General features: G+C 44.7%; 13 protein-coding genes and 1 pseudogene across 41 annotated transcripts; 4 read left to right on the forward strand and 10 right to left on the reverse strand.

The window, feature by feature from the left end:
- Window positions 1-688: 688 nt before the first annotated feature.
- On the reverse strand, window positions 689-4,127 carry LOC117194993 (actin-like protein 6B). Of its 2 annotated transcripts, none has more exons than XM_033399478.1 (2): window positions 3,797-4,127; window positions 689-1,293 (listed from the first exon to the last, which is right to left on the reverse strand). In XM_033399478.1, exon 2 carries the CDS (start codon window positions 1,232-1,234, stop codon window positions 836-838), a length of 399 nt encoding a protein of 132 aa, XP_033255369.1. In that variant the 5' UTR covers window positions 1,235-1,293; window positions 3,797-4,127; the 3' UTR covers window positions 689-835. The 2 variants fall into 2 exon arrangements, with proteins under 2 accessions (XP_033255369.1, XP_033255368.1); XM_033399477.1 differs by lacking the exon at window positions 3,797-4,127 and adding an exon at window positions 1,380-1,712.
- On the forward strand, window positions 2,524-10,836 carry LOC117194982. 2 transcript variants are annotated; one of them, XM_033399461.1, is made up of 3 exons: window positions 2,524-2,868; window positions 7,705-8,127; window positions 10,530-10,836. In XM_033399461.1, the coding sequence occupies exons 1-3, from the start codon at window positions 2,779-2,781 to the stop codon at window positions 10,794-10,796; spliced, it is 780 nt and encodes a 259-aa protein (XP_033255352.1). In that variant the 5' UTR covers window positions 2,524-2,778; the 3' UTR covers window positions 10,797-10,836. The 2 variants fall into 2 exon arrangements, with proteins under 2 accessions (XP_033255352.1, XP_033255351.1); XM_033399460.1 differs by lacking the exon at window positions 2,524-2,868 and having other exon boundaries at window positions 6,759-8,127.
- LOC108160324 (actin-like protein 6B) lies at window positions 3,602-6,559 on the reverse strand. Of its 4 annotated transcripts, XM_033399611.1 has the most exons (3): window positions 6,231-6,559; window positions 6,164-6,189; window positions 3,602-3,739 (listed from the first exon to the last, which is right to left on the reverse strand). In XM_033399611.1, the coding sequence occupies exons 1-3, from the start codon at window positions 6,433-6,435 to the stop codon at window positions 3,641-3,643; spliced, it is 330 nt and encodes a 109-aa protein (XP_033255502.1). In that variant the 5' UTR covers window positions 6,436-6,559; the 3' UTR covers window positions 3,602-3,640. The 4 variants fall into 4 exon arrangements, with proteins under 4 accessions (XP_033255502.1, XP_033255503.1, XP_017149741.1 ...); XM_033399612.1 differs by lacking the exon at window positions 3,602-3,739 and having other exon boundaries at window positions 6,026-6,166; window positions 6,231-6,542; XM_017294252.2 differs by lacking the exons at window positions 3,602-3,739; window positions 6,164-6,189 and adding an exon at window positions 6,026-6,124 and having other exon boundaries at window positions 6,231-6,540.
- On the forward strand, window positions 4,627-5,999 carry LOC117194977 (annotated as a pseudogene).
- LOC117195018 (actin-like protein 6B) lies at window positions 8,441-8,972 on the reverse strand. Of its 4 annotated transcripts, none has more exons than XM_033399591.1 (2): window positions 8,646-8,972; window positions 8,441-8,604 (listed from the first exon to the last, which is right to left on the reverse strand). In XM_033399591.1, the coding sequence occupies exons 1-2, from the start codon at window positions 8,848-8,850 to the stop codon at window positions 8,480-8,482; spliced, it is 330 nt and encodes a 109-aa protein (XP_033255482.1). In that variant the 5' UTR covers window positions 8,851-8,972; the 3' UTR covers window positions 8,441-8,479. The 4 variants fall into 4 exon arrangements, with proteins under 4 accessions (XP_033255482.1, XP_033255483.1, XP_033255485.1 ...); XM_033399592.1 differs by having other exon boundaries at window positions 8,441-8,581; window positions 8,646-8,971; XM_033399594.1 differs by having other exon boundaries at window positions 8,441-8,539; window positions 8,646-8,969.
- Window positions 10,773-11,391, reverse strand: LOC117194999 (actin-like protein 6B). 6 transcript variants are annotated; one of them, XM_033399491.1, is made up of 2 exons: window positions 11,061-11,391; window positions 10,773-11,006 (listed from the first exon to the last, which is right to left on the reverse strand). In XM_033399491.1, the coding sequence occupies exons 1-2, from the start codon at window positions 11,263-11,265 to the stop codon at window positions 10,846-10,848; spliced, it is 366 nt and encodes a 121-aa protein (XP_033255382.1). In that variant the 5' UTR covers window positions 11,266-11,391; the 3' UTR covers window positions 10,773-10,845. The 6 variants fall into 6 exon arrangements, with proteins under 6 accessions (XP_033255382.1, XP_033255384.1, XP_033255383.1 ...); XM_033399493.1 differs by having other exon boundaries at window positions 10,783-10,996; window positions 11,061-11,390; XM_033399492.1 differs by having other exon boundaries at window positions 10,783-11,019; window positions 11,061-11,390.
- A 474-nt stretch (window positions 11,392-11,865) lies between these two features.
- Window positions 11,866-15,658, forward strand: LOC117194981. Its single transcript, XM_033399459.1, has 2 exons — window positions 11,866-12,937; window positions 15,331-15,658. Exons 1-2 carry the CDS (start codon window positions 11,969-11,971, stop codon window positions 15,616-15,618), a joined length of 1,257 nt encoding a protein of 418 aa, XP_033255350.1. The 5' UTR covers window positions 11,866-11,968; the 3' UTR covers window positions 15,619-15,658.
- Window positions 13,190-13,767, reverse strand: LOC117195045 (actin-like protein 6B). Of its 2 annotated transcripts, none has more exons than XM_033399692.1 (2): window positions 13,468-13,767; window positions 13,190-13,410 (listed from the first exon to the last, which is right to left on the reverse strand). In XM_033399692.1, the coding sequence occupies exons 1-2, from the start codon at window positions 13,670-13,672 to the stop codon at window positions 13,319-13,321; spliced, it is 297 nt and encodes a 98-aa protein (XP_033255583.1). In that variant the 5' UTR covers window positions 13,673-13,767; the 3' UTR covers window positions 13,190-13,318. The 2 variants fall into 2 exon arrangements, with proteins under 2 accessions (XP_033255583.1, XP_033255584.1); XM_033399693.1 differs by having other exon boundaries at window positions 13,190-13,371; window positions 13,468-13,766.
- LOC117195031 (actin-like protein 6B) lies at window positions 15,605-16,205 on the reverse strand. Of its 3 annotated transcripts, none has more exons than XM_033399649.1 (2): window positions 15,873-16,205; window positions 15,605-15,818 (listed from the first exon to the last, which is right to left on the reverse strand). In XM_033399649.1, exons 1-2 carry the CDS (start codon window positions 16,075-16,077, stop codon window positions 15,724-15,726), a joined length of 300 nt encoding a protein of 99 aa, XP_033255540.1. In that variant the 5' UTR covers window positions 16,078-16,205; the 3' UTR covers window positions 15,605-15,723. The 3 variants fall into 3 exon arrangements, with proteins under 3 accessions (XP_033255540.1, XP_033255542.1, XP_033255541.1); XM_033399651.1 differs by having other exon boundaries at window positions 15,605-15,776; window positions 15,873-16,202; XM_033399650.1 differs by having other exon boundaries at window positions 15,678-15,815; window positions 15,873-16,198.
- Window positions 16,206-16,666: 461 nt separating this feature from the next.
- LOC117194976 lies at window positions 16,667-27,009 on the forward strand. 5 transcript variants are annotated; one of them, XM_033399452.1, is made up of 3 exons: window positions 16,667-17,353; window positions 19,747-20,180; window positions 26,723-27,009. In XM_033399452.1, the coding sequence occupies exons 1-3, from the start codon at window positions 16,768-16,770 to the stop codon at window positions 26,900-26,902; spliced, it is 1,200 nt and encodes a 399-aa protein (XP_033255343.1). In that variant the 5' UTR covers window positions 16,667-16,767; the 3' UTR covers window positions 26,903-27,009. The 5 variants fall into 5 exon arrangements, with proteins under 5 accessions (XP_033255343.1, XP_033255342.1, XP_033255344.1 ...); XM_033399453.1 differs by having other exon boundaries at window positions 16,670-17,754; window positions 20,148-20,180; XM_033399451.1 differs by lacking the exon at window positions 26,723-27,009 and having other exon boundaries at window positions 16,669-17,402; window positions 19,796-20,468.
- LOC117195043 (actin-like protein 6B) lies at window positions 18,007-18,603 on the reverse strand. 2 transcript variants are annotated; one of them, XM_033399689.1, is made up of 2 exons: window positions 18,285-18,603; window positions 18,007-18,188 (listed from the first exon to the last, which is right to left on the reverse strand). In XM_033399689.1, the coding sequence occupies exons 1-2, from the start codon at window positions 18,487-18,489 to the stop codon at window positions 18,136-18,138; spliced, it is 258 nt and encodes an 85-aa protein (XP_033255580.1). In that variant the 5' UTR covers window positions 18,490-18,603; the 3' UTR covers window positions 18,007-18,135. The 2 variants fall into 2 exon arrangements, with proteins under 2 accessions (XP_033255580.1, XP_033255579.1); XM_033399688.1 differs by having other exon boundaries at window positions 18,007-18,227.
- On the reverse strand, window positions 20,495-21,007 carry LOC117195038 (actin-like protein 6B). 3 transcript variants are annotated; one of them, XM_033399673.1, is made up of 2 exons: window positions 20,690-21,007; window positions 20,495-20,593 (listed from the first exon to the last, which is right to left on the reverse strand). In XM_033399673.1, exons 1-2 carry the CDS (start codon window positions 20,892-20,894, stop codon window positions 20,541-20,543), a joined length of 258 nt encoding a protein of 85 aa, XP_033255564.1. In that variant the 5' UTR covers window positions 20,895-21,007; the 3' UTR covers window positions 20,495-20,540. The 3 variants fall into 3 exon arrangements, with proteins under 3 accessions (XP_033255564.1, XP_033255562.1, XP_033255563.1); XM_033399671.1 differs by having other exon boundaries at window positions 20,495-20,635; XM_033399672.1 differs by having other exon boundaries at window positions 20,495-20,632; window positions 20,690-21,004.
- Window positions 22,883-23,445, reverse strand: LOC117195028 (actin-related protein 4-like). Of its 4 annotated transcripts, none has more exons than XM_033399641.1 (2): window positions 23,118-23,445; window positions 22,883-23,050 (listed from the first exon to the last, which is right to left on the reverse strand). In XM_033399641.1, exons 1-2 carry the CDS (start codon window positions 23,317-23,319, stop codon window positions 22,959-22,961), a joined length of 294 nt encoding a protein of 97 aa, XP_033255532.1. In that variant the 5' UTR covers window positions 23,320-23,445; the 3' UTR covers window positions 22,883-22,958. The 4 variants fall into 4 exon arrangements, with proteins under 4 accessions (XP_033255532.1, XP_033255530.1, XP_033255531.1 ...); XM_033399639.1 differs by having other exon boundaries at window positions 22,883-23,076; window positions 23,118-23,437; XM_033399640.1 differs by having other exon boundaries at window positions 22,883-23,053; window positions 23,118-23,436.
- Window positions 26,960-27,561, reverse strand: LOC117195036 (actin-like protein 6B). Of its 3 annotated transcripts, none has more exons than XM_033399665.1 (2): window positions 27,232-27,561; window positions 26,960-27,177 (listed from the first exon to the last, which is right to left on the reverse strand). In XM_033399665.1, exons 1-2 carry the CDS (start codon window positions 27,434-27,436, stop codon window positions 27,083-27,085), a joined length of 300 nt encoding a protein of 99 aa, XP_033255556.1. In that variant the 5' UTR covers window positions 27,437-27,561; the 3' UTR covers window positions 26,960-27,082. The 3 variants fall into 3 exon arrangements, with proteins under 3 accessions (XP_033255556.1, XP_033255558.1, XP_033255557.1); XM_033399667.1 differs by having other exon boundaries at window positions 27,007-27,135; window positions 27,232-27,560; XM_033399666.1 differs by having other exon boundaries at window positions 27,007-27,174; window positions 27,232-27,558.
- Window positions 27,562-27,673: the final 112 nt, after the last annotated feature.

Genomic DNA, 27,673 nt, shown 5'->3' on the forward strand with positions numbered 1-27,673 from the left:
AGCACACCAGCGACCGATACGCAGTGAGAACATCAAATCAACAATCAAATCCCCCTTACATATCGAGCTAGCGCATTTAAAAGTTCACATTTATATAATTACATAGAGTTTTCGTCTTTAAATTAAAATTAAATTGAAATTCGTGCATGTTAATGACCAGCCGGCAGCGTTTACGGACACTTGCGCTCCACTTGACTTTTTTCCAGCCTCCTCGTACTCCTGCGACGATATCCACATCTGTTGGAACGTGCCAATGCTGGCCAGTATGGAGCCCAAATCCAGGCACCGACCTTCTTTCCACACTTCCATTGGCCGAAATCATTTTCAGACGAGTATTTGACGGCGGCCCGCAGCTGTAGATTCGATTAAGACGCTCGGGAAAGCCTGGAGCAGCGTGTTGCCCTGAACGATGGGAATATATGAGATGCGGCGGAGATCATTAAAGTGAATCCCTTACCTGTGACCACAACCGATCCGAGAGCGACAAGACGCACATCCAATCGCACCCCACGCTGTGGAGGCCAATTGGCCAGCACCCAGCATGGCATTGTCGAATAGGCTTTCGGCAATTTTGAAACGCTCAGAGCCAAAGTCCTGGTGATATCCATTGGGGAACTCGTAGTGGACAGTCGGTATCTGGGCAGCCACACGCGTCGAACGGATTCTCCAGCAACCTGCAGAATTTCATCTGGAAGTCCTGCAACATTAGCTGAGTCATGTAGTTCTGCCACGACTGTGTGAGATTTTCGGGTAGTTTCCGCAGCGTGAAGCGAGCATTGTCCGATCCTTGACTACATCCTTCGAGGCGATTTTATACACCGGGGACAGGTCGATATTATGTTTTATCCAAATGCTGCCTGCATTGGCGGGAGAGGAAGTCACCGCCCAGGGGGGACTTGACTACCGCCTGCGAGAGAACATACCCCTCGTGCACGGGCACGGCCGAAGTATGCGTTGCACCGCTATCCACCACAAGCGCTGTGGCACGGCCGCTGGAGAATGCCGCCAGTACGGCATTTTTAACCAAGAAGAATGCTGGCACATTGTACTTCTCAAACATCAGCTCGGTGAGCTTCTCGCGGTTGTTGCGCACGTTCCAGGACGCCTCTGAGAAGAGCACGGGATGGTACTCCGGCTCCGATTGAATGACATTTGCGTAGGCATAGTCAATCACCTTCTCGAAGAGCTCCCAGTTGTCGATCATGCCATCCTTCATATAATACTGAACTTCCATTTGGGAGCGGGGAACATTTACATAGTTTGTGTCTACATAGTACTTGCGCGAGTCGGCATCTAGAAACGAGCAGGGGTGCGGTGGGAGGGTGATGTGAAATGATACTGTTCAAAAAATTTTCAATTGTTGGCGTTGTTCTACTCACTGTTGGGCGTCACATTGTTGTCAGTTTTGGTATCTGGATCAAGATTCGTATCCGGAGTTGGGGATGCTCCAATGCCGACAACAGAGGGTATCTCAGCCTTCGGCGAATCCTCTTGCGCGTAGCCCACACGCAACGAATGGTGCCCTGGATCGAAAACTAAGGCTCCAATTTCGTCGCCGCCATATATCATGTTGCCTCCATTCATCTTGGAGCGTCGGACTACTTTTCAGCTTGATTTCTTGCAAAAGTTCTCGAAATGCCTGTCTTGTCTGTATTTATTTTTTGTGGCTTTTTTCACGACGCTTGCGTTAATGGCAATCGACCTATCGATAAAATATACTGTCTGAAATTCAGAAATATACCGTAATATACCGATGAAGAAGTGAACTTATCCCACTTAATCCCCCTGTTTTTAAACAGGATAACAACTTGAGTTAAATCGCGAAAAATAATAATAATAATAATAGTTCTTATTGTAGATCCATCTCATCCTTCATCTTTACTTTACCATGAACTGCGCTAAATCATATTACTAGCTAAACAGGACCCTCAGCCCTGAATACACAATTTTATCCGATTGATATATCAATTATTTAATTTAAAAGTGATCGAAGATATGTGATCATGCGTCGTCGAGTCGATGTTTTATGACCATCTAGGTTTAAAATTAAAGTAAAGAACTTAGTTTGGAATTTTCGAAATAAAACGCCGATTAGTTCCGCTCATCGCAAAAATATACCGATTTAATTAAAATTCCAAAAAAATATACAACATTTTTTCGCCAGTCGAAAACTACCACCTACAAATATATTATCATAAAAAAACAGGTATCGATATATTCATATGTTTATAAAATTCGGGGACAACAAAAAATTTGAAGATCAAATCCGTCGCGTCGCCGAATAGTGGCTGATCCGAAAAACGAAATGGGTACGAAGCTGGCACAGCAATGGACAGCGAAAGCGGTAGAGACTCCTCAGTCAGCCCAATGGAAATAAATATATCCAACACAAATTGCAATTCGATGATAGTTCTGAACGATTTACGTCTGCTGGAGCTGATTACCAAGTATCCTTTTCTGTATAGTAAAGCAGCGCAGCCGGAACAGGACTCGGAATACGACGAGTGGGCCTGGAAATCAGATTTCGAAGGAGTTTAATGCCAGCTACGAGAACTTGCCGCTGAGTGCCCCCTTCTCGGCAGACGAGCTGCAGTGGCGTTGGAACTTGCTGCTACCGACCATGGGCACCCTTTCGAAGGCGAAGGGACAAATTCCCTTTCAACTGTGGTCCCTTGTGACGGAGATCGAACGCTCGCTAAGTACAGAAAATTTGGAACCACCCAGGGACTTGATTATGGCCCAGAACTTTCTACTCACTCAGCTGCCATTGGTGGAGCCATGACGCTCAATGAGCGTCGGCGACTGGAAGTCGAGTTCCTCGATATCTTATTCCAACACGAAATGGAGACACATGCGTCCGTACCACTGGTCCCGAAGAGCAGGCCACAGTCAAGACCGAATACGATTAATTCTCAGATCTGTTCGGGTCAAGGAGCTGCCCATATCGGCTCTGGCAGAACTCTCGCTTGATGGTCCTCAGTACAAACCAGTCCAACCAAAAATCGCACACACTTTTGCCATACCAGGTCCCCGTCCCAAAACCAATCTGGTCATTAGCAGTGTGTCTGGTGGCCAGGATCTCATTAATGTCCCGACGGCGACTGTTTTCATACCGATTTAAGCTTTCACGAGCAATGTGGTTGGACCCATTAATCCCGCGCCGGACGTTTCGACACCGTTTGATATCAATGTGATTGGTGCCAAGAAGGAACCCGTTGAGTGCCCGCCGTCTGTTTCACCACCGCTGGACATTAAGACAGAGGTGGAGGTGGCCCTTGCGGCCATTGAGATGGAAAATGTACGGGAAAATAACCCAGAAGAGGCACAAGAGAAATCACCGGAGAAAAACCGCACTCCCGTGGAGAAGCCCGATGATGCCACTCTAAATCCTAATCCGCGTATATACCGATCAAGAGCGCCAAGTACTACACAAAGAAGCTACTCGTTCGGGTGAAGCGCATTGATCAGGACGAGTATTTGCCGCTGTCCAGCATGGCAAAGCGCCCAAAGAAACGTGAATCCATGTACATCAAATGCACATAAGTTTATTTTAAAAAATACATTACTATAAATTACAACTTAGACTATTCTTTAATCCGAATTGGTTTTCATATTTCGTTTGCTTCGCATGCTCGATAAACTAGTAACTAAACAAACAAATATGCGGGAGCGGGAGTAGGAGCTGGAGCTGAACTGGAGGCTGCAGGCGGGATAACGAGGACGTAGTGGCGGACAAGGCCTCATGTGAAATGATACTGTTCAAAAAATTTTCAATTGTTGGCGTTGTTCTACTCACTGTTGGGCGTCACATTGTTGTCAGTTTTGGTATCTGGATCAAGATTCGTATCCGGAGTTTGGGATGCTCCAAATGCCGACAACAGAGGGTATCTCAGCCTTCGGCGAATCCTCTTGCGCGTAGCCCACACGCAACGAATGGTGCCCTGGATCGAAAACTAAGGCTCCAATTTCGTCGCCGACATATAGCATGTTGCCTCCATTCATCTTGGAGCGTCGGGACTACTTTTCAGCTTGATTTCTTGCAAAAGTTCTCGAAATGCCTGTCTTGTCTGCATTTATTTTTGTGGCTTTTTTCACGACGCTTGCGTTAATGGCAATCGACCTATCGATAAAATATACTGTCTGAAATTCAGAAATATACCGATGAAGAAGTGAACTTATCCCACTTAATCCCCCTGTTTTAAACAGGACAACTTGAGTTAAATCGCGAAAAATAATAATAATAATAATAGTTCTTATTGTAGATCCATCCCATCCTTCATCTTTACTTTACCATGAACTGCGCTAAATCATATTACTAGCTAAACAGGACCCTCAGCCCTGAATACACAATTTTATCCGATTGATATATCAATTATTTAATTTAAAAGTGATCGAAGATATGTGATCATGCGTCGTCGAGTCGATGTTTTATGACCATCTAGGTTTAAAATTAAAGTAAAGAACTTAGTTTGGAATTTTCGAAATAAAACGCCGATTAGTTCCGCTCATCGCAAAAATATACCGATTTAATTAAAATTCCCAAAAAAATATACAACATTTTTTCGCCAGTCGAAAAACTACCACCTACAAATATATTATCATAAAAAAAACAGGTATCGATATATTCATATGTTTATAAAATTCGGGGACAACAAAAAATTTTGAAGATCAAATCCGTCGCGTCGCCGAATAATGGCTGATCCGAAAAACGAAATGGGTACCGAAGCTGGCACAGCAATGGACAGCGAAAGCGGTAGAGACTCCTCAGTCAGCCCAATGGAAATAAATATATCCAACACAAATTGCAATTCGATGATAGTTCTGAACGATTTACGTCTGCTGGAGCTGATTACCAAGTATCCTTTTCTGTATAGTAAAGCAGCGCAGCCGGAACAGGACTCGGAATACGACGAGTGGGCCTGGAATCAGATTTCGAAGCAGTTTAATGCCAGCTACGAGAACTTGCCGCTGAGTGCCCCCTTCTCGGCAGACGAGCTGCAGTGGCGTTGGAACTTGCTGCTACCGACCATGGGCACCCTTTCGAAGGCGAAGGGACAAATTCCCTTTCAACTGTGGTCCTTGTGACGGAGATCGAACGCTCGCTAAGTACAGAAAATTTGGAACCACCCAGGGACTTGATTATGGCCCAGAACTTTCTACTCACTCAGCTGCCATTGGTGGAGGCCATGACGCTCAATGAGCGTCGGCGACTGGAAGTCGAGTTCCTCGATATCTTAATCCAACACGAAATGGAGACACATGCGTCCGTACCACTGGGTCCCGAAGAGCAGGCCACAGTCAAGACCGAATACGATGAATTCCTCAGATCTGTTCGGGTCAAGGAGCTGCCCATATCGGCTCTGGCAGAACTCTCGCTTGATGGTCCTCAGTACAAACCAGTCCAACCAAAAATCGCACACACTTTTGCCATCCCAGGTCCCCGTCCCAAAACCAATCTGGTCATTAGCAGTGTGTCTGGTGGCCAGGATCTCATTAATGTCCCGACGGCGACTGTTTTCATACCGATTCAAGCTTTCACGAGCAATGTGGTTGGACCCATTAATCCCGCGCCGGACGTTTCGACACCGCTTGATATCAATGTGATTGGTGCCAAGAAGGAACCCGTTGAGTGCCCGCCGTCTGTTTCACCACCGCTGGACATTAAGACAGAGGTGGAGGTGGCCCTTGCGGCCATTGAGCTTGCCATTGAGATGGAAAATGTACGGGAAAATAACCCAGAAGAGGCACAAGAGAAATCACCGGAGAAAAACCGCACTCCCGTGGAGAAGCCCGATGATGCCAGTCTAAATCCTAATCCGCGGTATATACCGATCAAGAGCGCCAAGTACTACACAAAGAAGCTACTCGTTCGGGTGAAGCGCATTGATCAGGACGAGTATTTGCCGCTGTCCAGCATGGCAAAGCGCCCAAAGAAACGTGAATCCATGTACATCAAATGCACATAAGTTTATTTTAAAAAATACATTACTATAAATTACAACTTAAGGCTATTCTTTAATCCGAATTGGTTTTCATATTTCGTTTGCTTCGCATGCTCGATAAACTAGTAACTAAACAAACAAATATGCGGGAGCGGGAGTAGGAGCTGGAGCTGAACTGGAGGCTGCAGGCGGGATAACGAGGACGTAGTGGCGGACAAGGCCTCATGTGAAATCATGTGAAATGATACTGTTCAAAGAATTTTCAATTGTTGGCGTTGTTCTACTCACTGTTGGGCGTCACATTGTTGTCAGTTTTGGTATCTGGATCAAGATTCGTATCCGGAGTTGGGGATGCTCCAATGCCGACAACAGAGGGTATCTCAGCCTTCGGCGAATCCTCTTGCGCGTAGCCCACACGCAACGAATGGTGCCCTGGATCGAAAACTAAGGCTCCAATTTCGTCGCCGCCATATAGCATGTTGCCTCCATTCATCTTGGAGCGTCGGGACTACTTTTCAGCTTGATTTCTTGCAAAAGTTCTCGAAATGCCTGTCTTGTCTGTATTTATTTTTTGTGGCTTTTTTCACGACGCTTGCGTTAATGGCAATCGACCTATCGATAAAATATACTGTCTGAAATTCAGAAATATACCGTAATATACCGATGAAGAAGTGAACTTATCCCACTTAATCCCCTGTTTTAAACAGGATAACAACTTGAGTTAAATCGCGAAAAATAATAATAATAATAATAATTCTTATTGTAGATCCATCCCATCCTTCATCTTTACTTTACCATGAACTGCGCTAAATCATATTACTAGCTAAACAGGACCCTCAGCCCTGAATACACAATTTTATCCGATTGATATATCAATTATTTAATTTAAAAGTGATCGAAGATATGTGATCATGCGTCGTCGAGTCGATGTTTTATGACCATCTAGGTTTAAAATTAAAGTAAAGAACTTAGTTTGGAATTTTCGAAATAAAACGCCGATTAGTTCCGCTCATCGCAAAAATATACCGATTTAATTAAAATTCGCAAAAAAATATACAACATTTTTTCGCCAGTCGAAAAACTACCACCTACAAATATATTATCATAAAAAAACAGGTATCGATATATTCATATGTTTATAAAATTCGGGGACAACAAAAAATTTTGAAGATCAAATCCGTCGCGTCGCCGAATAATGGCTGATCCGAAAAACGAAATGGGTACCGAAGCTGGCACAGCAATGGACAGCGAAAGCGGTAGAGACTCCTCAGTCAGCCCAATGGAAATAAATATATCCAACACAAATTGCAATTCGATGATAGTTCTGAACGATTTACGTCTGCTGGAGCTGATTACCAAGTATCCTTTTCTGTATAGTAAAGCAGCGCAGCCGGAACAGGACTCGGAATACGACGAGTGGGCCTGGAATCAGATTTCGAAGGAGTTTAATGCCAGCTACGAGAACTTGCCGCTGAGTGCCCCCTTCTCGCCAGACGAGCTGCAGTGGCGTTGGATCTTGCTGCTACCGACCATGGGCACCCTTTCGAAGGCGAAGGGACAAATTCCCTTTCAGCTGTGGTCCCTTGTGACGGAGATCGAACGCTCGCTAAGTACAGAAAATTTGGAACCACCCAGGGACTTGAGTATGGCCCAGAACTTTCTACTCACTCAGCTGCCATTGGTGGAGGCGATGACGCTCAATGAGCGTCGGCGACTGGAAGTCGAGTTCCTCGATATCTTATTCCAACACGAAGTACCACTGGGTCCCGAAGAGCAGGCCACAGTCAAGACCGAATACAATGAATTCCTCAGATCTGTTCGGGTCAAGGAGCTGCCCATATCGGATCTGGCACAACTCTCGCTTGATGGTCCTCAGTACAAACGAGTCCAACCAAAAATCGCACACACTTTTGCCATCCCAGGTCCCCGTCCCAAAACCAATCTGGTCATTAGCAGTGTGTCTGGTGGCCAGGATCTCATTAATGTCCCGACGGCGACTGTTTTCATACCGATTCAAGCTTTCACGAGCAATGTGGTTGGACCCATTAATCCCGCGCCGGACGTTTCGACACCGCTTGATATCAATGTGATTGGTGCCAAGAAGGAACCCGTTGAGTGCCCGCCGTCTGTTTCACCACCGCTGGACATTAAGACAGAGGTGGAGGTGGCCCTTGCGGCCATTGAGATGGAAAATGTACGGGAAAATAACCCAGAAGAGGCACAAGAGAAATCACCGGAGAAAAACCGCACTCCCGTGGAGAAGCCCGATGATGCCACTCTAAATCCTAATCCGCGGTATATACCGATCAAGAGCGCCAAGTACTACACAAAGAAGCTACTCGTTCGGGTGAAGCGCATTGATCAGGACGAGTATTTGCCGCTGTCCAGCATGGCAAAGCGCCCAAAGAAACGTGAATCCATGTACATCAAATGCACATAAGTTTATTTTAAAAAATACATTACTATAAATTACAACTTAGACTATTCTTTAATCCGAATTGGTTTTCATATTTCGTTTGCTTCGCATGCTCGATAAACTAGTAACTAAACAAACAAATATGCGGGAGCGGGAGTAGGAGCTGGAGCTGAACTGGAGGCTGCAGGCGGGATAACGAGGACGTAGTGGCGGACAAGGCCTCATGTGAAATCATGTGAAATGATACTGTTCAAAGAATTTTCAATTGTTGGCGTTGTTCTACTCACTGTTGGGCGTCACATTGTTGTCAGTTTTGGTATCTGGATCAAGATTCGTATCCGGAGTTGGGGATGCTCCAATGCCGACAACAGAGGGTATCTCAGCCTTCGGCGAATCCTCTTGCGCGTAGCCCACACGCAACGAATGGTGCCCTGGATCGAAAACTAAGGCTCCAATTTCGTCGCCGCCATATAGCATGTTGCCTCCATTCATCTTGGAGCGTCGGGACTACTTTTCAGCTTGATTTCTTGCAAAAGTTCTCGAAATGCCTGTCTTGTCTGTATTTATTTTTTGTGGCTTTTTTCACGACGCTTGCGTTAATGGCAATTGACCTATCGATAAAATATACTGTCTGAAATTCAGAAATATACCGATGAAGAAGTGAACTTATCCCACTAATCCTCCTGTTTCAAACAGGATAACAACTTGAGTTAAATCGCGAAAAATAATAATAATAATAGTTCTTATTGTAGATCCATCCCATCCTTCATCTTTACTTTACCATGAACTGCGCTAAATCATATTACTAGCTAAACAGGACTCTCAGCCCTGAATACACAATTTTATCCGATTGATATATCAATTATTTAATTTAAAAGTGATCGAAGATATGTGATCATGCGTCGTCGAGTCGATGTTTTATGACCATCTAGGTTTAAAATTAAAGTAAAGAACTTAGTTTGGAATTTTCGAAATAAAACGCCGATTAGTTCCGCTCATCGCAAAAATATACCGATTTAATTAAAATTCGCAAAAAAATATACAACATTTTTTCGCCAGTCGAAAAACTACCACCTACAAATATATTATCATAAAAAAACAGGTATCGATATATTCATATGTTTATAAAATTCGGGGACAACAAAAAATTTTGAAGATCAAATCCGTCGCGTCGCCGAATAATGGCTGATCCGAAAAACGAAATGGGTACCGAAGCTGGCACAGCAATGGACAGCGAAAGCGGTAGAGACTCCTCAGTCAGCCCAATGGAAATAAATATATCCAACACAAATTGCAATTCGATGATAGTTTTGAACGATTTACGTCTGCTGGAGCTGATAACCAAGTATCCTTTTCTGTATAGTAAAGCAGCGCAGCCGGAACAGGACTCGGAATACGACGAGTGGGCCTGGAATCAGATTTCGAAGGAGTTTAATGCCAGCTACGAGAACTTGCCGCTGAGTGCCCCCTTCTCGCCAGACGAGCTGCAGTGGCGTTGGATCTTGCTGCTACCGACCATGGGCACCCTTTCGAAGGCGAAGGGACAAATTCCCTTTCAACTGTGGTCCCTTGTGACGGAGATCGAACGCTCGCTAAGTACAGAAAATTTGGAACCACCCAGGGACTTGAATATGGCCCAGAACTTTCTACTCACTCAGCTGCCATTGGTGGAGGCCATGACGCTCAATGAGCGTCGGCGACTGGAAGTCGAGTTCCTCGATATCTTATTCCAACACGAAGTACCACTGGGTCCCGAAGAGCAGGCCACAGTCAAGACCGAATACGATGAATTCCTCAGATCTGTTCGGGTCAAGGAGCTGCCCATATCGGCTCTGGCACAACTCTCGCTTGATGGTCCTCAGTACAAACGAGTCCAACCAAAAATCGCACACACTTTTGCCATCCCAGGTCCCCGTCCCAAAACCAATCTGGCCATTAGCAGTGTGTCTGGTGGCCAGGATCTCATTAATGTCCCGACGGCGACTGTTTTCATACCGATTCAAGCTTTCACGAGCAATGTGGTTGGACCCATTAATCCCGCGCCGGACGTTTCGACACCGCTTGATATCAATGTGATTGGTGCCAAGAAGGAACCCGTTGAGTGCCCGCCGTCTGTTTCACCACCGCTGGACATTAAGACAGAGGTGGAGGTGGCCCTTGCGGCCATTGAGCTTGCCATTGAGATGGAAAATGTACGGGAAAATAACCCAGAAGAGGCACAAGAGAAATCACCGGAGAAAAACCGCACTCCCGTGGAGAAGCCCGATGATGCCACCCTAAATCCTAATCCGCGGTATATACCGATCAAGAGCGCCAAGTACTACACAAAGAAGCTACTCGTTCGGGTGAAACGCATTGATCAGGACGAGTATTTGCCGCTGTCCAGCATGGCAAAGCGCCCAAAGAAACGTAAATCCATGTACATCAAATGCACATAAGTTTATTTTAAAAAATACATTACTATAAATTACAACTTAAGGCTATTCTTTAATCCGAATTGGTTTTCATATTTCGTTTGCTTCGCATGCTCGATAAACTAGTAACTAAACAAACAAATATGCGGGAGCGGGAGCAGGAGCTGGAGCTGAACTGGAGGCTGCAGGCGGGATAACGAGGACGTAGTGGCGGACAAGGCCTCATGTGAAATCATGTGAAATGATACTGTTCAAAGAATTTTCAATTGTTGGCGTTGTTCTACTCACTGTTGGGCGTCACATTGTTGTCAGTTTTGGTATCTGGATCAAGATTCGTATCCGGAGTTGGGGATGCTCCAATGCCGACAACAGAGGGTATCTCAGCCTTCGGCGAATCCTCTTGCGCGTAGCCCACACGCAACGAATGGTGCCCTGGATCGAAAACTAAGGCTCCAATTTCGTCGCCGCCATATAGCATGTTGCCTCCATTCATCTTGGAGCGTCGGGACTACTTTTCAGCTTGATTTCTTGCAAAAGTTCTCGAAATGCCTGTCTTGTCTGTATTTATTTTTTGTGGCTTTTTTCACGACGCTTGCGTTAATGGCAATCGACCTATCGATAAAATATACTGTCTGAAATTCAGAAATATACCGTAATATACCGATGAAGAAGTGAACTTTTCCCACTTAATCCCCCTGTTTTAAACAGGATAACAACTTGAGTTAAATCGCGAAAAATAATAATAATAATAATAGTTCTTATTGTAGATCCATCCCATCCTTCATCTTTACTTTACCATGAACTGCGCTAAATCATATTACTAGCTGAACAGGACCCTCAGCCCTGAATACACAATTTTATCCGATTGATATATCAATTATTTAATTTAAAAGTGATCGAAGATATGTGATCATGCGTCGTCAAGTCGATGTTTTATGACCATCTAGGTTTAAAATTAAAGTAAAGAACTTAGTTTGGAATTTTCGAAATAAAACGCCGATTAGTTCCGCTCATCGCAAAAATATACCGATTTAATTAAAATTCGCAAAAAAATATACAACATTTTTTCGCCAGTCGAAAAACTACCACCTACAAATATATTATCATAAAAAAACAGGTATCGATATATTCATATGTTTATAAAATTCGGGGACAACAAAAAATTTTGAAGATCAAATCCGTCGCGTCGCCGAATAATGGCTGATCCGAAAAACGAAATGGGTACCGAAGCTGGCACAGCAATGGACAGCGAAAGCGGTAGAGACTCCTCAGTCAGCCCAATGGAAATAAATATATCCAACACAAATTGCAATTCGATGATAGTTCTGAACGATTTACGTCTGCTGGAGCTGATAACCAAGTATCCTTTTCTGTATAGTAAAGCAGCGCAGCCGGAACAGGACTCGGAATACGACGAGTGGGCCTGGAATCAGATTTCGAAGGAGTTTAATGCCAGCTACGAGAACTTGCCGCTGAGTGCCCCCTTCTCGCCAGACGAGCTGCAGTGGCGTTGGATCTTGCTGCTACCGACCATGGGCACCCTTTCGAAGGCGAAGGGACAAATTCCCTTTCAACTGTGGTCCCTTGTGACGGAGATCGAACGCTCGCTAAGTACAGAAAATTTGGAACCACCCAGGGACTTGAGTATGGCCCAGAACTTTCTACTCACTCAGCTGCCATTGGTGGAGGCCATGACGCTCAATGAGCGTCGGCGACTGGAAGTCGAGTTCCTCGATATCTTATTCCAACACGAAGTACCACTGGGTCCCGAAGAGCAGGCCACAGTCAAGACCGAATACGATGAATTCCTCAGATCTGTTCGGGTCAATGAGCTGCCCATATCGGCTCTGGCACAACTCTCGCTTGATGGTCCTCAGTACAAACGAGTCCAACCAAAAATCGCACACACTTTTGCCATCCCAGGTCCCCGTCCCAAAACCAATCTGGCCATTAGCAGTGTGTCTGGTGGCCAGGATCTCATTAATGTCCCGACGGCGACTGTTTTCATACCGATTCAAGCTTTCACGAGCAATGTGGTTGGACCCATTAATCCCGCGCCGGACGTTTCGACACCGCTTGATATCAATGTGATTGGTGCCAAGAAGGAACCCGTTGAGTGCCCGCCGTCTGTTTCACCACCGCTGGACATTAAGACAGAGGTGGAGGTGGCCCTTGCGGCAATTGAGATGGAAAATGTACGGGAAAATAACCCAGAAGAGGCACAAGAGAAATCACCGGAGAAAAACCGCACTCCCGTGGAGAAGCCCGATGATGCCACTCTAAATCCTAATCCGCGGTATATACCGATCAAGAGCGCCAAGTACTACACAAAGAAGCTACTCGTTCGGGTGAAGCGCATTGATCAGGACGAGTATTTGCCGCTGTCCAGCATGGCAAAGCGCCCAAAGAAACGTGAATCCATGTACATCAAATGCACATAAGTTTATTTTAAAAAATACATTACTATAAATTACAACTTAAGGCTATTCTTTAATCCAAATTGGTTTTCATATTTCGTTTGCTTCGCATGCTCGATAAACTAGTAACTAAACAAACAAATATGCGGGAGCGGGAGTAGGAGCTGGAGCTGAACTGGAGGCTGCAGGCGGGATAACGAGGACGTAGTGGCGGACAAGGCATAATGTGAAATGATACTGTTCAAAAAATTTTCAATTGTTGGCGTTGTTCTACTCACTGTTGGGCGTCACATTGTTGTCAGTTTTGGTATCTGGATCAAGATTCGTATCCGGAGTTTGGGATGCTCCAATGCCGACAACAGAGGGTATCTCAGCCTTCGGCGAATCCTCTTGCGCGTAGCCCACACGCAACGAATGGTGCCCTGGATCGAAAACTAAGGCTCCAATTTCGTCGCCGACATATAGCATGTTGCCTCCATTCATCTTGGAGCGTCGGGACTACTTTTCAGCTTGATTTCTTGCAAAAGTTTTCGAAATGCCTGTCTTGTCTGCATTTATTTTTGTGGCTTTTTTCACGACGCTTGCGTTAATGGCAATCGGCCTATCGATAAAATATACTGTCTGAAATTCAGAAATATACCGATGAAGAAGTGAACTTATCCCACTTAATCCCCATGTTTTAAACAGGATAACAACTTGAGTTAAATCGCGAAAAATAATAATAATAATAGTTCTTATTGTAGATCCATCCCATCCTTCATCTTTACTTTACCATGAACGGCGCTAAATCATATTACTAGCTAAACAGGACTCTCAGCCCTGAATACACAATTTTATCCGATTGATATATCAATTATTTAATTTAAAAGTGATCGAAGATATGTGATCATGCGTCGTCGAGTCGATGTTTTATGACCATCTAGGTTTAAAATTAAAGTAAAGAACTTAGTTTGGAATTTTCGAAATAAAACGCCGATTAGTTCCGCTCATCGCAAAAATATACCGATTTAATTAAAATTCGCAAAAAAATATACAACATTTTTTCGCCAGTCGAAAAACTACCACCTACAAATATATTATCATAAAAAAACAGGTATCGATATATTCATATGTTTATAAAATTCGGGGACAACAAAAAATTTTGAAGATCAAATCCGTCGCGTCGCCGAATAATGGCTGATCCGAAAAACGAAATGGGTACCGAAGCTGGCACAGCAATGGACAGCGAAAGCGGTAGAGACTCCTCAGTCAGCCCAATGGAAATAAATATATCCAACACAAATTGCAATTCGATGATAGTTCTGAACGATTTACGTCTGCTGGAGCTGATAACCAAGTATCCTTTTCTGTATAGTAAAGCAGCGCAGCCGGAACAGGACTCGGAATACGACGAGTGGGCCTGGAATCAGATTTCGAAGGAGTTTAATGCCAGCTACGAGAACTTGCCGCTGAGTGCCCCCTTCTCGCCAGACGAGCTGCAGTGGCGTTGGATCTTGCTGCTACCGACCATGGGCACCCTTTCGAAGGCGAAGGGACAAATTCCCTTTCAACTGTGGTCCCTTGTGACGGAGATCGAACGCTCGCTAAGTACAGAAAATTTGGAACCACCCAGGGACTTGAGTATGGCCCAGAACTTTCTACTCACTCAGCTGCCATTGGTGGAGGCCATGACGCTCAATGAGCGTCGGCGACTGGAAGTCGAGTTCCTCGATATCTTATTCCAACACGAAGTACCACTGGGTCCCGAAGAGCAGGCCACAGTCAAGACCGAATACGATGAATTCCTCAGATCTGTTCGGGTCAAGGAGCTGCCCATATCGGCTCTGGCACAACTCTCGCTTGATGGTCCTCAGTACAAACGAGTCCAACCAAAAATCGCACACACTTTTGCCATCCCAGGTCCCCGTCCCAAAACCAATCTGGCCATTAGCAGTGTGTCTGGTGGCCAGGATCTCATTAATGTCCCGACGGCGACTGTTTTCATACCGATTCAAGCTTTCACGAGCAATGTGGTTGGACCCATTAATCCCGCGCCGGACGTTTCGACACCGCTTGATATCAATGTGATTGGTGCCAAGAAGGAACCCGTTGAGTGCCCGCCGTCTGTTTCACCACCGCTGGACATTAAGACAGAGGTGGAGGTGGCCCTTGCGGCCATTGAGCTTGCCATTGAGATGGAAAATGTACGGGAAAATAACCCAGAAGAGGCACAAGAGAAATCACCGGAGAAAAACCGCACTCCCGTGGAGAAGCCCGATGATGCCACCCTAAATCCTAATCCGCGGTATATACCGATCAAGAGCGCCAAGTACTACACAAAGAAGCTACTCGTTCGGGTGAAACGCATTGATCAGGACGAGTATTTGCCGCTGTCCAGCATGGCAAAGCGCCCAAAGAAACGTAAATCCATGTACATCAAATGCACATAAGTTTATTTTAAAAAATACATTACTATAAATTACAACTTAAGGCTATTCTTTAATCCGAATTGGTTTTCATATTTCGTTTGCTTCGCATGCTCGATAAACTAGTAACTAAACAAACAAATATGCGGGAGCGGGAGTAGGAGCTGGAGCTGAACTGGAGGCTGCAGGCGGGATAACGAGGACGTAGTGGCGGACAAGGCCTCATGTGAAATGATACTGTTCAAAAAATTTTCAATTGTTGGCGTTGTTCTACTCACTGTTGGGCGTCACATTGTTGTCAGTTTTGGTATCTGGATCAAGATTCGTATCCGGAGTTGGGGATGCTCCAATGCCGACAACAGAGGGTATCTCAGCCTTCGGCGAATCCTCTTGCGCGTAGCTTACACGGAACGAATGGTGCCCTGGATCGAAAACTAAGGCTCCAATTTCGTCGCCGCCATATAGCATGTTGCCTCCATTCATCTTGGAGCGTCGGGACTACTTTTCAGCTTGATTTCTTGCAAAAGTTCTCGAAATGCCTGTCTTGTCTGTATTTATTTTTTGTGGCTTTTTTCACGACGCTTGCGTTAATGGCAATCGACCTATCGATAAAATATACTGTCTGAAATTCAGAAATATACCGATGAAGAAGTGAACTTATCCCACTTAATCCCCCTGTTTTAAACAGGATAACAACTTGAGTTAAATCGCGAAAAATAATAATAATAATAGTTCTTATTGTAGATCCATCCCATCCTTCATCTTTACTTTACCATGAACTGCGCTAAATCATATTACTAGCTAAACAGGACCCTCAGCCCTGAATACACAATTTTATCCGATTGATATATCAATTATTTAATTTAAAAGTGATCGAAGATATGTGATCATGCGTCGTCGAGTCGATGTTTTATGACCATCTAGGTTTAAAATTAAAGTAAAGAACTTAGTTTGGAATTTTCGAAATAAAACGCCGATTAGTTCCGCTCATCGCAAAAATATACCGATTTAATTAAAATTCGCAAAAAAATATACAACATTTTTTCGCCAGTCGAAAAACTACCACCTACAAATATATTATCATAAAAAAACAGGTATCGATATATTCATATGTTTATAAAATTCGGGGACAACAAAAAATTTTGAAGATCAAATCCGTCGCGTCGCCGAATAATGGCTGATCCGAAAAACGAAATGGGTACCGAAGCTGGCACAGCAATGGACAGCGAAAGCGGTAGAGACTCCTCAGTCAGCCCAATGGAAATAAATATATCCAACACAAATTGCAATTCGATGATAGTTCTGAACGATTTACGTCTGCTGGAGCTGATTACCAAGTATCCTTTTCTGTATAGTAAAGCAGCGCAGCCGGAACAGGACTCGGAATACGACGAGTGGGCCTGGAATCAGATTTCGAAGGAGTTTAATGCCAGCTACGAGAACTTGCCGCTGAGTGCCCCCTTCTCGGCAGACGAGCTGCAGTGGCGTTGGAACTTGCTGCTACCGACCATGGGCACCCTTTCGAAGGCGAAGGGACAAATTCCCTTTCAACTGTGGTCCCTTGTGACGGAGATCGAACGCTCGCTAAGTACAGAAAATTTGGAACCACCCAGGGACTTGATTATGGCCCAGAACTTTCTACTCACTCAGCTGCCATTGGTGGAGGCCATGACGCTCAATGAGCGTCGGCGACTGGAAGTCGAGTTCCTCGATATCTTATTCCAACACGAAATGGAGACACATGCGTCCGTACCACTGGGTCCCGAAGAGCAGGCCACAGTCAAGACCGAATACGATGAATTCCTCAGATCTGTTCGGGTCAAGGAGCTGCCCATATCGGCTCTGGCAGAACTCTCGCTTGATGGTCCTCAGTACAAACCAGTCCAACCAAAAATCGCACACACTTTTGCCATCCCAGGTCCCCGTCCCAAAACCAATCTGGTCATTAGCAGTGTGTCTGGTGGCCAGGATCTCATTAATGTCCCGACGGCGACTGTTTTCATACCGATTCAAGCTTTCACGAGCAATGTGGTTGGACCCATTAATCCCGCGCCGGACGTTTCGACACCGCTTGATATCAATGTGATTGGTGCCAAGAAGGAACCCGTTGAGTGCCCGCCGTCTGTTTCACCACCGCTGGACATTAAGACAGAGGTGGAGGTGGCCCTTGCGGCAATTGAGATGGAAAATGTACGGGAAAATAACCCAGAAGAGGCACAAGAGAAATCACCGGAGAAAAACCGCACTCCCGTGGAGAAGCCCGATGATGCCACTCTAAATCCTAATCCGCGGTATATACCGATCAAGAGCGCCAAGTACTACACAAAGAAGCTACTCGTTCGGGTGAAGCGCATTGATCAGGACGAGTATTTGCCGCTGTCCAGCATGGCAAAGCGCCCAAAGAAACGTGAATCCATGTACATCAAATGCACATAAGTTTATTTTAAAAAATACATTACTATAAATTACAACTTAAGGCTATTCTTTAATCCAAATTGGTTTTCATATTTCGTTTGCTTCGCATGCTCGATAAACTAGTAACTAAACAAACAAATATGCGGGAGCGGGAGTAGGAGCTGGAGCTGAACTGGAGGCTGCAGGCGGGATAACGAGGACGTAGTGGCGGACAAGGCATCATGTGAAATGATACTGTTCAAAAAATTTTCAATTGTTGGCGTTGTTCTACTCACTGTTGGGCGTCACATTGTTGTCAGTTTTGGTATCTGGATCAAGATTCGTATCCGGAGTTTGGGATGCTCCAATGCCGACAACAGAGGGTATCTCAGCCTTCGGCGAATCCTCTTGCGCGTAGCCCACACGCAACGAATGGTGCCCTGGATCGAAAACTAAGGCTCCAATTTCGTCGCCGACATATAGCATGTTGCCTCCATTCATCTTGGAGCGTCGGGACTACTTTTCAGCTTGATTTCTTGCAAAAGTTCTCGAAATGCCTGTCTTGTCTGCATTTATTTTTGTGGCTTTTTTCACGACGCTTGCGTTAATGGCAATCGACCTATCGATAAAATATACTGTCTGAAATTCAGAAATATACCGATGAAGAAGTGAACTTATCCCACTTAATCCCCCTGTTTTAAACAGGATAACAACTTGAGTTAAATCGCGAAAAATAATAATAATAATAGTTCTTATTGTAGATCCATCCCATCCTTCATCTTTACTTTACCATGAACTGCGCTAAATCATATTACTAGCTAAACAGGACCCTCAGCCCTGAATACACAATTTTATCCGATTGATATATCAATTATTTAATTTAAAAGTGATCGAAGATATGTGATCATGCGTCGTCGAGTCGATGTTTTATGACCATCTAGGTTTAAAATTAAAGTAAAGAACTTAGTTTGGAATTTTCGAAATAAAACGCCGATTAGTTCCGCTCATCGCAAAAATATACCGATTTAATTAAAATTCGCAAAAAAATATACAACATTTTTTCGCCAGTCGAAAAACTACCACCTACAAATATATTATCATAAAAAAACAGGTATCGATATATTCATATGTTTATAAAATTCGGGGACAACAAAAAATTTTGAAGATCAAATCCGTCGCGTCGCCGAATAATGGCTGATCCGAAAAACGAAATGGGTACCGAAGCTGGCACAGCAATGGACAGCGAAAGCGGTAGAGACTCCTCAGTCAGCCCAATGGAAATAAATATATCCAACACAAATTGCAATTCGATGATAGTTCTGAACGATTTACGTCTGCTGGAGCTGATAACCAAGTATCCTTTTCTGTATAGTAAAGCAGCGCAGCCGGAACAGGACTCGGAATACGACGAGTGGGCCTGGAATCAGATTTCGAAGGAGTTTAATGCCAGCTACGAGAACTTGCCGCTGAGTGCCCCCTTCTCGCCAGACGAGCTGCAGTGGCGTTGGATCTTGCTGCTACCGACCATGGGCACCCTTTCGAAGGCGAAGGGACAAATTCCCTTTCAACTGTGGTCCCTTGTGACGGAGATCGAACGCTCGCTAAGTACAGAAAATTTGGAACCACCCAGGGACTTGAGTATGGCCCAGAACTTTCTACTCACTCAGCTGCCATTGGTGGAGGCCATGACGCTCAATGAGCGTCGGCGACTGGAAGTCGAGTTCCTCGATATCTTATTCCAACACGAAGTACCACTGGGTCCCGAAGAGCAGGCCACAGTCAAGACCGAATACGATGAATTCCTCAGATCTGTTCGGGTCAAGGAGCTGCCCATATCGGCTCTGGCACAACTCTCGCTTGATGGTCCTCAGTACAAACGAGTCCAACCAAAAATCGCACACACTTTTGCCATCCCAGGTCCCCGTCCCAAAACCAATCTGGCCATTAGCAGTGTGTCTGGTGGCCAGGATCTCATTAATGTCCCGACGGCGACTGTTTTCATACCGATTCAAGCTTTCACGAGCAATGTGGTTGGACCCATTAATCCCGCGCCGGACGTTTCGACACCGCTTGATATCAATGTGATTGGTGCCAAGAAGGAACCCGTTGAGTGCCCGCTGTCTGTTTCACCACCGCTGGACATTAAGACAGAGGTGGAGGTGGCCCTTGCGGCCATTGAGCTTGCCATTGAGATGGAAAATGTACGGGAAAATAACCCAGAAGAGGCACAAGAGAAATCACCGGAGAAAAACCGCACTCCCGTGGAGAAGCCCGATGATGCCACCCTAAATCCTAATCCGCGGTATATACCGATCAAGAGCGCCAAGTACTACACAAAGAAGCTACTCGTTCGGGTGAAGCGCATTGATCAGGACGAGTATTTGCCGCTGTCCAGCATGGCAAAGCGCCCAAAGAAACGTGAATCCATGTACATCAAATGCACATAAGTTTATTTTAAAAAATACATTACTATAAATTACAACTTAAGGCTATTCTTTAATCCGAATTGGTTTTCATATTTCGTTTGCTTCGCATGCTCGATAAACTAGTAACTAAACAAACAAATATGCGGGAGCGGGAGTAGGAGCTGGAGCTGAACTGGAGGCTGCAGGCGGGATAACGAGGACGTAGTGGCGGACAAGGCCTCATGTGAAATGATACTGTTCAAAAAATTTTCAATTGTTGGCGTTGTTCTACTCACTGTTGGGCGTCACATTGTTGTCAGTTTTGGTATCTGGATCAAGATTCGTATCCGGAGTTGGGGATGCTCCAATTCCGACAACAGAGGGTATCTCAGCCTTCGGCGAATCCTCTTGCGCGTAGCCCACACGGAACGAATGGTGCCCTGGATCGAAAACTAAGGCTCCAATTTCGTCGCCGCCATATAGCATGTTGCCTCCATTCATCTTGGAGCGTCGGGACTACTTTTCAGCTTGATTTCTTGCAAAAGTTCTCGAAATGCCTGTCTTGTCTGTATTTATTTTTTGTGGCTTTTTTCACGACGCTTGCGTTAATGGCAATCGACCTATCGATAAAATATACTGTCTGAAATTCAGAAATATACCGTAATATACCGATGAAGAAGTGAACTTTTCCCACTTAATCCCCCTGTTTTAAACAGGATAACAACTTGAGTTAAATCGCGAAAAATAATAATAATAATAATAGTTCTTATTGTAGATCCATCCCATCCTTCATCTTTACTTTACCATGAACTGCGCTAAATCATATTACTAGCTAAACAGGACCCTCAGCCCTGAATACACAATTTTATCCGATTTATATATCAATTATTTAATTTAAAAGTGATCGAAGATATGTGATCATGCGTCGTCGAGTCGATGTTTTATGACCATCTAGGTTTAAAATTAAAGTAAAGAACTTAGTTTGGAATTTTCGAAATAAAACGCCGATTAGTTCCGCTCATCGCAAAAATATACCGATTTAATTAAAATTCGCAAAAAAATATACAACATTTTTTCGCCAGTCGAAAAACTACCACCTACAAATATATTATCATAAGAAAACAGGTATCGATATATTCATATGTTTATAAAATTCGGGACAACAAAAAATTTAGAAGATCAAATCCGTCGCGTCGCCGAATAATGGCTGATCCGAAAAACGAAATGGGTACCGAAGCTGGCACAGCAATGGACAGCGAAAGCGGTAGAGACTCCTCAGTCAGCCCAATGGAAATAAATATATACAACACAAATTGCAATTCGATGATAGTTCTGAACGATTTACGTCTGCTGGAGCTGATAACCAAGTATCCTTTTCTGTATAGTAAAGCAGCGCAGCCGGAACAGTACTCGGAATACGACGAGTGGGCCTGGAATCAGATTTCGAAGGAGTTTAATGCCAGCTACGAGAACTTGCCGCTGAGTGCCCCCTTCTCGCCAGACGAGCTGCAGTGGCGTTGGATCTTGCTGCTACCGACCATGGGCACCCTTTCGAAGGCGAAGGGACAAATTCCCTTTCAACTGTGGTCCCTTGTGACGGAGATCGAACGCTCGCTAAGTACAGAAAATTTGGAACCACCCAGGGACTTGAGTATGGCCCAGAACTTTCTACTCACTCAGCTGCCATTGGTGGAGGCCATGACGCTCAATGAGCGTCGGCGACTGGAAGTCGAGTTCCTCGATATCTTATTCCAACACGAAGTACCACTGGGTCCCGAAGAGCAGGCCACAGTCAAGACCGAATACGATGAATTCCTCAGATCTGTTCGGGTCAAGGAGCTGCCCATATCGGCTCTGGCACAACTCTCGCTTGATGGTCCTCAGTACAAACGAGTCCAACCAAAAATCGCACACACTTTTGCCATCCCAGGTCCCCGTCCCAAAACCAATCTGGCCATTAGCAGTGTGTCTGGTGGCCAGGATCTCATTAATGTCCCGACGGCGACTGTTTTCATACCGATTCAAGCTTTCACGAGCAATGTGGTTGGACCCATTAATCCCGCGCCGGACGTTTCGACACCGCTTGATATCAATGTGATTGGTGCCAAGAAGGAACCCGTTGAGTGCCCGCCGTCTGTTTCACCACCGCTGGACATTAAGACAGAGGTGGAGGTGGCCCTTGCGGCCATTGAGCTTGCCATTGAGATGGAAAATGTACGGGAAAATAACCCAGAAGAGGCACAAGAGAAATCACCGGAGAAAAACCGCACTCCCGTGGAGAAGCCCGATGATACCACTCTAAATCCTAATCCGCGGTATATACCGATCAAGAGCGCCAAGTACTACACAAAGAAGCTACTCGTTCGGGTGAAGCGCATTGATTAGGACGAGTATTTGCCGCTGTCCAGCATGGCAAAGCGCCCAAAGAAACGTGAATCCATGTACATCAAATGCACATAAGTTTATTTTAAAAAATACATTACTATAAATTAGAACTTAAGGCTATTCTTTAATCCGAATTGGTTTTCATATCTCGTTTGCTTCGCATGCTCGATAAACTAGTAACTAAACAAACAAATATGCGGGAGCGGGAGTAGGAGCTGGAGCTGAACTGGAGGCTGCAGGCGGGATAACGAGGACGTAGTGGCGGACAAGGCCTCATGTGAAATCATGTGAAATGATACTGTTCAAAGAATTTTCAATTGTTGGCGTTGTTCTACTCACTGTTGGGCGTCACATTGTTGTCAGTTTTGGTATCTGGATCAAGATTCGTATCCGGAGTTGGGGATGCTCCAATGCCGACAACAGAGGGTATCGCCTTCGGCGAATCCTCTTGCGCGTAGCCCACACGCAACGAATGGTGCCCTGGATCGAAAGCTAGGGCTCCAATTTCGTCGCCGCCATATAGCATGTTGCCTCCATTCATCTTGGAGCGTCGGGACTACTTTTCAGCTTGATTTCTTGCAAAAGTTCTCGAAATGCCTGTCTTGTCTGTATTTATTTTTTGTGGCTTTTTTCACGACGCTTGCGTTAATGGCAATCGACCTATCGATAAAATATACTGTCTGAAATTCAGAAATATACCGATGAAGAAGTGAACTTATCCCACTTAATCCCCCTGTTTTAAACAGGATAACAACTTGAGTTAAATCGCGAAAAATAATAATAATAATAGTTCTTATTGTAGATCCATCCCATCCTTCATCTTTACTTTACCATGAACTGCGCTAAATCATATTACTAGCTAAACAGGACCCTCAGCCCTGAATACACAATTTTATCCGATTGATATATCAATTATTTAATTTAAAAGTGATCGAAGATATGTGATCATGCGTCGTCGAGTCGATGTTTTATGACCATCTAGGTTTAAAATTAAAGTAAAGAACTTAGTTTGGAATTTTCGAAATAAAACGCCGATTAGTTCCGCTCATCGCAAAAATATACCGATTTAATTAAAATTCGCAAAAAAATATACAACATTTTTTCGCCAGTCGAAAAACTACCACCTACAAATATATTATCATAAAAAAACAGGTATCGATATATTCATATGTTTATAAAATTCGGGGACAACAAAAAATTTTGAAGATCAAATCCGTCGCGTCGCCGAATAATGGCTGATCCGAAAAACGAAATGGGTACCGAAGCTGGCACAGCAATGGACAGCGAAAGCGGTAGAGACTCCTCAGTCAGCCCAATGGAAATAAATATGTCCAACACAAATTGCAATTCGATGATAGTTCTGAACGATTTACGTCTGCTGGAGCTAATTACCAAGTATCCTTTTCTGTATAGTAAAGCAGCGCTGTAACGAGTAACGAAGAGAATCTTCGCACGATGAAGCTGGTGGTCGGCTAACTGAGAAGGAGTACGCGCTCGCTTCCACGGCTGATCTCTGGTCGGAAATGGGGATGGGTTCTTTGGGGTAACCCTCCAGTTAGGTTGCTTCGCTCCTGCTGGTATTATTTTATTAAAATTCGCGTACTCTTTTTGGTAATGGGAGGGGGACAGACAAGGAAAGGATCGTTAGGGGTACGGAAAGTATAGTGGGGCAAAGATAGTGCAGAGAAGGAGTAGGGATCTACCACCGCGGCGGACATCTCTGTTTTGCTGGCACGGAGTCGTGCCACGCCCACCCTACCATGATCCTGAAAGAGCCAATAATAATATCAGGATCCCTGGAGTGTCCGGTATTGGTCATCCTATTTCGCTCACGAGCGGCATGGTTCCCCCAACTGCGGTAACGTCTAGCACATATTCATCTTAACAATCATTTTATTAGAAACTATATTCAGATACTATATTCATGTTACAAGAAAAAAGAAACACTAACCGAGAACTCCAAGACAAGTATAAATGGCTAAAACAAGGCTAAATGAACAAAAGGAGGAACGAAAAGCGTCACAAGAGATATAGCTATTATTACTAGGGAATATTTAGATAAATAAATACGATAAGTGTAAATAGTTATAAGTGCATATACGATATTTTATAGTGCGATATAAACTAAAGATTTTTCCTTAGATAGAAAGATAATACTATAGCGCAATATAGGTACACATGTCCCAGCACATCGGCTTCAGGGAGTAGTTGGACATACTATTCGTTCTACCAAGCGTATTGTAAAGGCAGAAGGCCAATCAGCTGTGACTACTTTAAAAGTGTGAGGTCAACGACCGACAAACAGCTCTAGCAAAAAAGAACGAACCTTTTGCCACGCTCGCGGAATTTTGGGAGGCAATAAAATGTAATGTTGTTGGTATATTATAAAGCTCACTCAGTTTTTGTTTGTGTTCCCGCGGCGAAAGATCTTTCGTAGCTGGGCGTGTGGCTGTGTGTGGGTGCATTAAACTTTTACCTGCAAACCAAAAACAAAATCGTACAGCGCGTGCTGCATGGCATAAGCTCGCGGAGGGGACCCGGCCGAGCGGACGCTTTTAAGCTCAAACTTTTAAGCTTTTATCAAATGCATTTTCAAACTTTCCATGTGTTGGTGGGTTTTTTTTCTGGTTTTTTTTTCTGTTACAATTAACACTAAGTATATCCAACTACACAAAAACAGACATATCAACGGACTGCGAGGTTCAAGGGAATGCGAGTCACGGTGGGATCTTACTGGCCTCAGTGGCTTTCAGTGGGCGGTGTATACATATGTATGTGAGCACATCTCTTACAGTTTTCATTCAGCCTACATAATGACACTAACGTGCACATAAGACAAACGCTGGCCTCCACTGCACTTTAAATAAACGTTTCGAACAGTAAGGCCGAATCACGAGAAGAACAAGAGAGGCGATACCACTAGGGGTCGCCGGGAGGTTATGTACACACGTGGTGCACTATTTTTTCCCGCCCGGTAGGAACATTTAAGCGGCTTCGGTCCTACGCTGACTGCAAGCACCGGTTTCCGTTTCTTGGCCCGGTTTTGAATGCGAAACGGTTACGCCACTTCGCCGCACTAAGCCCGTTCAGACGGTGGTGGATCAGCTGGTTCGTAGTGCGGGGGCTTAAAGCTCGGGCTGCAGCTTTTGGATAATTCCCAAACTAAGTGCCGATTCTAATGTGGAATTTGAAAATACTGATCAGGCTACTTTTTCTAACAGTTACTCCATGCACATACATATTTACCCGGTTGGAACTGGCACTGCGAAAATAGGGGGATGGGGTTGAGGTGCTAATTCCTTCTTTCTCCAGGTGTTTTTTTTTTTTTGTGTTGGGGCTGCTCACCTCCAAGCGGAAAGTTTTCGATTAGAGCCCAATCTGCTTTCTTGGGTTCTTTTTTCCCGATCGAGTGCACTTTGGTTTCACACCACGGTTATTTACGGCGGTTTAATTTTATTTTTATTATTTTTTTTTCTCACCGCGCAACTGAATGCTTGTACGGCCACGAGGCCGTACCACTGGGTCCCGAAGAGCAGGCCACAGTCAAGACCGAATACGATGAACTCCTCAGATCTGTTCGGGTCAAGGAGCTGCCCATATCGGCTCTGGCACAACTCTCGCTTGATGGTCCTCAGTACAAACCAGTCCAACCAAAAATCGCACACACTTTTGCCATCCCAGGTCCCCGTCCCAAAACCAATCTGGCCATTAGCAGTGTGTCTGGTGGCCAGGATCTCATTAATGTCCCGACGGCGACTGTTTTCATACCGATTCAAGCTTTCACGAGCAATGTGGTTGGACCCATTAATCCCGCGCCGGACGTTTCGACACCGCTTGATATCAATGTGATTGGTGCCAAGAAGGAACCCGTTGAGTGCCCGCCGTCTGTTTCACCACCGCTGGACATTAAGACAGAGGTGGCGGTGGCCCTTGCGGCCATTGAGATGGAAAATGTACGGGAAAATAACCCAGAAGAGGCACAAGAGAAATCACCGGAGAAAAACCGCACTCCCGTGGAGAAGCCCGATGATACCACTCTAAATCCTAATCCGCGGTATATACCGATCAAGAGCGCCAAGTACTACACAAAGAAGCTACTCGTTCGGGTGAAGCGCATTGATTAGGACGAGTATTTGCCGCTGTCCAGCATGGCAAAGCGCCCAAAGAAACGTGAATCCATGTACATCAAATGCACATAAGTTTATTTTAAAAAATACATTACTATAAATTAGAACTTAAGGCTATTCTTTAATCCGAATTGGTTTTCATATCTCGTTTGCTTCGCATGCTCGATAAACTAGTAACTAAACAAACAAATATGCGGGAGCGGGAGTAGGAGCTGGAGCTGAACTGGAGGCTGCAGGCGGGATAACGAGGACGTAGTGGCGGACAAGGCCTCATGTGAAATGATACTGTTCAAAAAATTTTCAATTGTTGGCGTTGTTCTACTCACTGTTGGGCGTCACATTGTTGTCAGTTTTGGTATCTGGATCAAGATTCGTATCCGGAGTTGGGGATGCTCCAATGCCGACAACAGAGGGTATCTCAGCCTTCGGCGAATCCTCTTGCGCGTAGCCCACACGGAACGAATGGTGCCCTGGATCGAAAACTAAGGCTCCAATTTCGTCGCCGCCATATAGCATGTTGCCTCCATTCATCTTGGAGCGTCGGGACTACTTTTCAGCTTGATTTCTTGCAAAAGTTCTCGAAATGCCTGTCTTGTCTGTATTTATTTTTTGTGGCTTTTTTCACGACGCTTGCGTTAATGGCAATCGACCTATCGATAAAATATACTGTCTGAAATTCAGAAATATACCGATGAAGAAGTGAACTTATCCCACTTAATCCCCCTGTTTTAAACAGGATAACAACTTGAGTTAAATCGCGAAAAATAA

This window comes from Drosophila miranda (assembly GCF_003369915.1).
Source record: "Drosophila miranda strain MSH22 chromosome Y unlocalized genomic scaffold, D.miranda_PacBio2.1 Contig_Y5_pilon, whole genome shotgun sequence".
Lineage (NCBI taxonomy): Eukaryota > Metazoa > Arthropoda > Insecta > Diptera > Drosophilidae > Drosophila > Drosophila miranda.

Coding starts and splice junctions, on each gene's coding strand:
- LOC117195045 (XM_033399692.1), bottom strand. CDS start 13,672: ATGAATGGAGGCAACATGCTATATGTCGGCGACGAAATTGGAGCCTTA. Junction 13,411..13,467: donor CAACAATGTGACGCCCAACA/GTGAGTAGAACA, acceptor ATTTCACATTAT/GCCTTGTCCGCCACTACGTC.
- LOC117194993 (XM_033399477.1), bottom strand. CDS start 1,584: ATGAATGGAGGCAACATGATATATGGCGGCGACGAAATTGGAGCCTTA. Junction 1,294..1,379: donor CAACAATGTGACGCCCAACA/GTGAGTAGAACA, acceptor GCTCGTTTCTAG/ATGCCGACTCGCGCAAGTAC.
- LOC117194976 (XM_033399451.1), top strand. CDS start 16,768: ATGGCTGATCCGAAAAACGAAATGGGTACCGAAGCTGGCACAGCAATG. Junction 17,403..19,795: donor GAATACGATGAATTCCTCAG/ATCTGTTCGGGT, acceptor TGAATTCCTCAG/ATCTGTTCGGGTCAAGGAGC.
- LOC117194982 (XM_033399460.1), top strand. CDS start 7,138: ATGGCTGATCCGAAAAACGAAATGGGTACCGAAGCTGGCACAGCAATG. Junction 8,128..10,529: donor TGGCCCTTGCGGCCATTGAG/ATGGAAAATGTA, acceptor GCGGCCATTGAG/CTTGCCATTGAGATGGAAAA.
- LOC117195031 (XM_033399649.1), bottom strand. CDS start 16,077: ATGAATGGAGGCAACATGCTATATGGCGGCGACGAAATTGGAGCCTTA. Junction 15,819..15,872: donor CAACAATGTGACGCCCAACA/GTGAGTAGAACA, acceptor ATCATTTCACAT/GAGGCCTTGTCCGCCACTAC.
- LOC117195038 (XM_033399671.1), bottom strand. CDS start 20,894: ATGAATGGAGGCAACATGCTATATGGCGGCGACGAAATTGGAGCCTTA. Junction 20,636..20,689: donor CAACAATGTGACGCCCAACA/GTGAGTAGAACA, acceptor ATCATTTCACAT/GAGGCCTTGTCCGCCACTAC.
- LOC108160324 (XM_033399611.1), bottom strand. CDS start 6,435: ATGAATGGAGGCAACATGCTATATGGCGGCGACGAAATTGGAGCCTTA. Junction 6,190..6,230: donor CAACAATGTGACGCCCAACA/GTGAGTAGAACA, acceptor TTCTTTGAACAG/TATCATTTCACATGATTTCA. Junction 3,740..6,163: donor TTCACATGATTTCACATGAG/GCCTTGTCCGCC, acceptor ATTTCACATGAG/GCCTTGTCCGCCACTACGTC.
- LOC117195028 (XM_033399639.1), bottom strand. CDS start 23,319: ATGAATGGAGGCAACATGCTATATGGCGGCGACGAAATTGGAGCCCTA. Junction 23,077..23,117: donor CAACAATGTGACGCCCAACA/GTGAGTAGAACA, acceptor TTCTTTGAACAG/TATCATTTCACATGATTTCA.
- LOC117195018 (XM_033399591.1), bottom strand. CDS start 8,850: ATGAATGGAGGCAACATGCTATATGGCGGCGACGAAATTGGAGCCTTA. Junction 8,605..8,645: donor CAACAATGTGACGCCCAACA/GTGAGTAGAACA, acceptor TTCTTTGAACAG/TATCATTTCACATGATTTCA.
- LOC117194981 (XM_033399459.1), top strand. CDS start 11,969: ATGGCTGATCCGAAAAACGAAATGGGTACCGAAGCTGGCACAGCAATG. Junction 12,938..15,330: donor ACATTAAGACAGAGGTGGAG/GTGGCCCTTGCG, acceptor ACAGAGGTGGAG/GTGGCCCTTGCGGCCATTGA.
- LOC117195036 (XM_033399665.1), bottom strand. CDS start 27,436: ATGAATGGAGGCAACATGCTATATGGCGGCGACGAAATTGGAGCCTTA. Junction 27,178..27,231: donor CAACAATGTGACGCCCAACA/GTGAGTAGAACA, acceptor ATCATTTCACAT/GAGGCCTTGTCCGCCACTAC.
- LOC117194999 (XM_033399491.1), bottom strand. CDS start 11,265: ATGAATGGAGGCAACATGCTATATGGCGGCGACGAAATTGGAGCCTTA. Junction 11,007..11,060: donor CAACAATGTGACGCCCAACA/GTGAGTAGAACA, acceptor ATCATTTCACAT/GATTTCACATGAGGCCTTGT.
- LOC117195043 (XM_033399688.1), bottom strand. CDS start 18,489: ATGAATGGAGGCAACATGCTATATGTCGGCGACGAAATTGGAGCCTTA. Junction 18,228..18,284: donor CAACAATGTGACGCCCAACA/GTGAGTAGAACA, acceptor ATTTCACATGAT/GCCTTGTCCGCCACTACGTC.